This window comes from Corylus avellana, chromosome ca1 (assembly GCF_901000735.1).
Source record: "Corylus avellana chromosome ca1, CavTom2PMs-1.0".
Lineage (NCBI taxonomy): Eukaryota > Viridiplantae > Streptophyta > Magnoliopsida > Fagales > Betulaceae > Corylus > Corylus avellana.
In genome coordinates, this window is record NC_081541.1 from 36,630,453 (window position 1) to 36,636,327 (window position 5,875).

The 5,875-nt window shown below is 31.6% G+C and overlaps 1 protein-coding gene across 1 annotated transcript; it reads right to left on the minus strand.

The window, feature by feature from the left end:
• Positions 1 to 1,337: 1,337 nt before the first annotated feature.
• Positions 1,338 to 4,988, minus strand: LOC132166237 (GDSL esterase/lipase At1g29670-like). The gene is made up of 5 exons (XM_059577019.1): positions 4,699 to 4,988; positions 4,399 to 4,523; positions 2,540 to 2,788; positions 1,773 to 2,019; positions 1,338 to 1,687 (listed from the first exon to the last, which is right to left on the minus strand). The coding sequence occupies exons 1-5, from the start codon at positions 4,952 to 4,954 to the stop codon at positions 1,473 to 1,475; spliced, it is 1,092 nt and encodes a 363-aa protein (XP_059433002.1). The 5' UTR covers positions 4,955 to 4,988; the 3' UTR covers positions 1,338 to 1,472.
• Between the last annotated feature and the right edge of the window lie 887 nt (positions 4,989 to 5,875).

Genomic DNA, 5,875 nt, shown 5'->3' on the forward strand with positions numbered 1-5,875 from the left:
GTTAAGTATTTAGTAAAATAGTGTTTTAACATTTAAAAACGCATGTTCTTATGTGCGGGTTGAAAACGTAGATTATTTCATGTTTTAAAACCCTATTTTTGTCAAATGTAGTTCTAAATGGAATATGTTTTTACGATTTTGTTTAAAAACGCATTGGAAATCACATGGCCAAACACACTTAGTTTGTAATTCATGAAGAAAATGAGAAAAAGAACCACTTTTGTATATGACTTGAATTTTCAAGTCATCACTTTTGTAGTGTGGGCCCAACATAGTCCTTTTACCCCTTGGATTGGTTTTGTGGTGTTTTTGGCTTATTAGTTTTCTATGAGTACTCTTTATACAAGCTGATTTTGGAGTGCTAATTTGACCGACTTCAAGGCTTATAAAAGGAGCAACAATTCAGCCTTTGGAAAATAAGCATAGCTAAATAGAAAGAGAGCTTGTGTGATCTCACTTCGTATTCTCACGGTGTTTCTACCTTACAACACTTAGAGAAAATAGAGTTTTTCTTGTATTAATTTTTCTCTCTTTTTTGTAAGAGTGAATTTGGGTGTATCGGAGCTTTGGGCTTTGAGTAGTTTTTTCCTTACTATCTTTTGTACTCTATCTCTTGTAAGTAAATTTCGTCCGGGTTTTCTCCGCCAGTGAATATAAGTTTGTTAAGCCGAACCACTTAAATTTTGGTGTCTTGTGTGATTTATTTATTTTCTATTATGTTATTTTCTGCTTCTTTGGGATCTTGAATTTAGTTCCGTACACAACAAGAATTTTGATCATGGAATATGTTGTATACCTGATACAACGTATTGGAAATACAAGAATTTTTTTACAAGATTGATTTCATAAAAGTTTAGCTATTCTTGAAATTGAGTTTCAAGTTTATGCCAAAAAGTATGAAATTGTGCAAAGTTTTCTTAAGAATTCTTTTGTTAGCAATAAATGATTTTTTATTCTGTTTAAATCAATTGAATGCTTGTGAGTTATTGTGATGATTGAAAAATCATACAAGGGTAGTACTATGGTTGAAAAACTAAAATACCACGTAAAGGTTAATTATGTGTTTGGCACATAATAATTTTGTTTCTAGCTACTCTCTAGTTTTGAAAATAGTTATTGTGAGACTACACTCATAATCATATTCACTCATCAAAGAGAATATCTAATGGAAAAATCAATTCCTCAAGAATAAGAAATAACATTTTCATCCATTATCAATTTCTCAAGAATAAGTGAAAGTACCTTGTGATCGTTCTTTCCACTATGCATATATTTTATGTGCAAGATCTAATGGTTGATTTGAAAAAAAAAAAATACACAGAAATGAACAAGAAATGTAAAAAGATAATTTCTGTAAACTTTATTGCTTTATTAAGAGTACGTAATAGATTCGAGGCACTTGGAACACAAATCCAAGCAATGTTTTATTATATTATAGACTTGACATGAAAATCCTCTCTTCCCATGATGTCCTACACTTGTGTGAGTTGGTTGACATCGAACGGATAAACATCACTTGGAGACTGGGCTTGGTATGCTCTTTCCCCATACACCGCATATACGGCGTCAGTCGGATGGACTCCGTCCCAATATTTATAGTTGGTCCGATTACGGCATATCTTTCCAGATGGAACGCATATTAAATTTAGCAATGTTTCACAGCAAGAAACATTCGCAACCTTGGAAGCTGACACGAAATTCCATCTCAATCTCATTAGTACTAAATCTATAAAGAATATATATTAAGAGATTTGATCAGGCAATATAAATACCTATAGGTGGGCTGGACTCAATTCCAGAAGCATTTATGAAGATGAAAGTAGCATTGGTTAGATTGGTATTGAGTTGAGCCACAAGTGATTTAAGCCCAACGTTGAAAAGTTGGGTTGCATTGTTGATGTTGTCCACACATGCAGAGCCACTGCTTCCACTTCCACATGCACTCCGTTCAAATGGAATATTACCTAACGCAGTCAGGCCGAAAAGGGCAAATTTCCTTGCCCCAGACTTGTACAAAGTCTAGCATCAACATAGCCATTAATTAGAAGATAACATGGGAACCTTTCATTACACTCTCAACTATAAACGGTTTTTCAATCCTAACTTCCACATTTACAAATTTTCAATGTTAATATCTCACGTTTTGAATCTTTTAATTTCATCTATTTGTTTCTTAAAATGCCCAAAACGTCCTTTTAAAAAAAAAAAAAAAAAAAAAACGTGAAAATTTAAAATTAAAATTCTGGTGACCCATGACCACACCATAGGTCTGTGATCCCCTAGCTAACCGTGGGTCACCCGTATTTTGAATTTCTCAAACGGGTCCTGCATTCTAGGCATTTTAACAAAAAAAAAATTAGTAAATTAAAAGGGGCCAAAACATAAGATACTGATATTCAAAATTTTTAAACTTTTAAGATTATGATTGCAAAACAGATTATATTCCGTGGGTGTAAGTGAAGTTTGCTAGAGATATATATATATATATATATATATAAAAATAATAAATAAAAAAGTATGAAGAAAGCGTTGTAATTACCTCTAACTGCTGAGATAATTGTTGATTGAGAACAACAGCATATTGTTGTGGAGTGTATATGCGGCTAGTGGTGTAGAACTGCGGAAATAAGTAGTTGGCAATGTAGTCGTTAGTACCTATTGCAACAGAGAATATGCACTTGCTTAGGTACTCTGCGGTTGACATGTTTCGATTTCCCAACGTCTTGTTGATCTGCGACAACGTAATTTGGTAATTTTTCAACTGCATATCCATGCTTATTATATCACCCTGCAATCATAAGACAATGTTTTATGTTTTTTTACCCAAAGACATATATGACACCGTTGCACATGCATGTGAGAAGCATTTGAAAAAGGAAAAGCTATTGCCAAGAATAGAAAAAAGTAGAATCATATTTCTCAATTTGGTACCAACACATTTGAAAACAAAAAATTGAAGCATTTCAGTAATGATTTTTAGGTACTTTCATTTTCATAAAATTGGTGCACAATTTTCTGAGGAGAATCCTCTCCATTTTAAGTAAAAAGGAAATAAATTATGTCATGGTACATATGAAGGCTCCATTTTTAGCAAAAAGGTAATATCGAAACACATAATCACTCGAAAGGGATGGGCAAGGAAAGTTAGAGCTTAATTTCGAAGAGGTCAGAAGGTATAAAATTTAAAGATTCAAAACCAAGCTTTTGAAGTTTTTATTTATGCTTGTTTGTACGTCTATATATAGAATGACAACATTAAGGAAAAAATATAAAAAAGCTTTCCAAACTATCAGTCGTTTGCAATATAATCTCTCAATATTCAAAAGGTACTAAAGTAGTCCACAAACTACCAAAATATATCAAAAATGCCACTTATTTTTTTATATTCTTATAATACCCCTATTTTTTTAACAAATAAAATAATAAAATAATTGTAAAGAAAACCAAACAACTTGTTTTTTTTAAAAAAAATAAAAACCAATGGGCTAATAAAAACAAGTTTTTTTTTTGGAATAAATAATAAATAATTAGTCATTGTAGTTGGTCTAAATTACAAATTGCTTTACGTCGTATTAAAGTAAAATCAAAGGTACGGTTCTTGAGATATTCCAAAAAAAAAAAGGGTACTAAAGTAGCCCATCAAACTACCAAATTGATTTTACTTTAATACGACATGAAACAATTTGTAATTTAGGCTAACTCCAGTGACAAATTATTTACTTATTCCAAAAAACAAAAACAAAATTTTCCCATTGTTTTTTTTTTAAAAAAAAAAAAAAAATTGTTTGGTTTTTTTTTTACAATTATTTTATTATTTTATTTGTTAAAAGAATAGGAATATTATAGGAATACAAAAAATAAGTGACATTTTTGATACATTTTACGGCCGATAGTTTGAGAGACTTTTTTATTTTATATTTTTCTCCTACATTAATAAAATGTGGAGGGACGCAGGACAAATGACTGATGCTATTGGAAATGGCAGCTATAATTGTAACGGTCTTAAGGTCGGTAGTAAAATTTATTGTTAGATAAGTTTTGATCCGCACAAAAGACATAACGATTTGGCATTGTTTGTGAGAGAGATGCAATGAAATAAACATACATGTGAAATCCTTCATGGAGAAGGGGAGGAAAATATTTTCACAAATCCCAAGGCAAAGAAGCTAAGAAAATATTCTTTTTGTAATCACTTTTAGAAAGAAAAGTACAAGTTGGCAATCATATTTTAAATAGAAAATGAAAGTGAATGACTATAATTTTGAGTCTGACGTAAATATTTTAAAAAAGAAAGTAACTAAAATAGAAAAAAAAATATTTTTTTGCTAAATATTTGCCGAGTTGAATGTGTATGCTCTATATATTGCTAGCTTGATGATGGTAAATTCCAATAATTACGTAGATTCTTCCAGTTTCATTGCGAATTCCAGCTGAACCAGATGCATAATTGACACCTCTCAATATTTCCTCGCCTCTAGCAGTAGCAAATGGTGGGATGTATTCATCGAATCCCAGATTTTGAGCTGTAATGAGAGAGTGATCAAAAGCATCAGACTTTGGGAAATCACAAGAAAGTTCAACACAACCTTAATTAAGAATATATAAAGGCAGAAAAAGTGGTTTAAATTTTTAGTTTATGCAAAAATAAACTTAAATCTAAAGAAGAAAAAATTATATATGAAAGGGCAGAATGCAGACCAAGGACATCGAGCATATTCCGACCATTGGAAAACCTTCCCGTAGGTCCCTTGGGGAAATCAACTCCATAGGGTAAATAATTGGCTTTTGCCAATGTCAAACGATTGTTGTTGTTCCCATCATCCGACAAGGAGTCCCCGAACACGTAGAGACAAGGTACTTGTGGATTTCCAACTGCATTACAATGTTGTTGCAAGTTTGATAGCAGCAAGAAAATAAGAAGCATCCAAAACAATGACTTGAGTTGAGATGCCATTGACAGCCAAAACAAGTAAAGCTTAAAGGATCTGATAGATTGATGGTGTAGTACAAAGATGAACATGAGAGAACTATTTATAGCCTCCACCAAAGTTTCTAGTGAGCTACTAAATAAAAATAAAATTTTGAATATAAAGAATTTGATAGATTGGTCCCCACCCAAAGTAAGTCTACACATCCTCCCCCTATCCTATGTGGCTATAATTTGTCGTTAATTCCAAATAATACAATATTAAAGATTGGAATGGTTGATACGCAACCCCTATGGCAAATTGGTGGGTAGATTACAATATTCAAAATTGGAATGGTTGATACGCAACCCCTATGGTAAATTGGTGGGTAGATTAATATCATAGGGACATTACAAATTGAGTGATAGATTGAACAAAATAAGTACAATTTAGTCCAAACTGCACACTGCATACCTTAATCAGCTTAGTCTAACATGCCCCATTAAACTAAAAAAATTAAGATAAGAAAAATAGAATAGATTGAATTTGATAATTTAGGAACAAAATATTAATTGCCTTCGTGACCTTAGCCTTAAGCTAAGCTAATTGATCATTCCTTTGTGGGTTTAATGGGGGAGTAAATCTATAGAGTAATGCTAGGGATTATCATTTTATTCTTTTTTTATCCTCCTAAAGCTAATGTGACTTTTAAAATTACCATTAAATTTTGGATGAATCATACTTGAATTTTGATCCAATGGTGATTTTGAAAGCTATATCAGCTTCAGGAGGATGAAAAGATGATACCTAGTATTACTCAAATCTATAAGTCATATTTATAAAAAAAAAAAAAAAAGTAAAAAAAAAAAAAAAATCTATAATACAAGCCAAGGTTGTTCATTTTTTTCCCCCCTTATATTTGTTGATATGCTATGGGTACTTTTGTCATTGGTATTTCAAATAAAAAA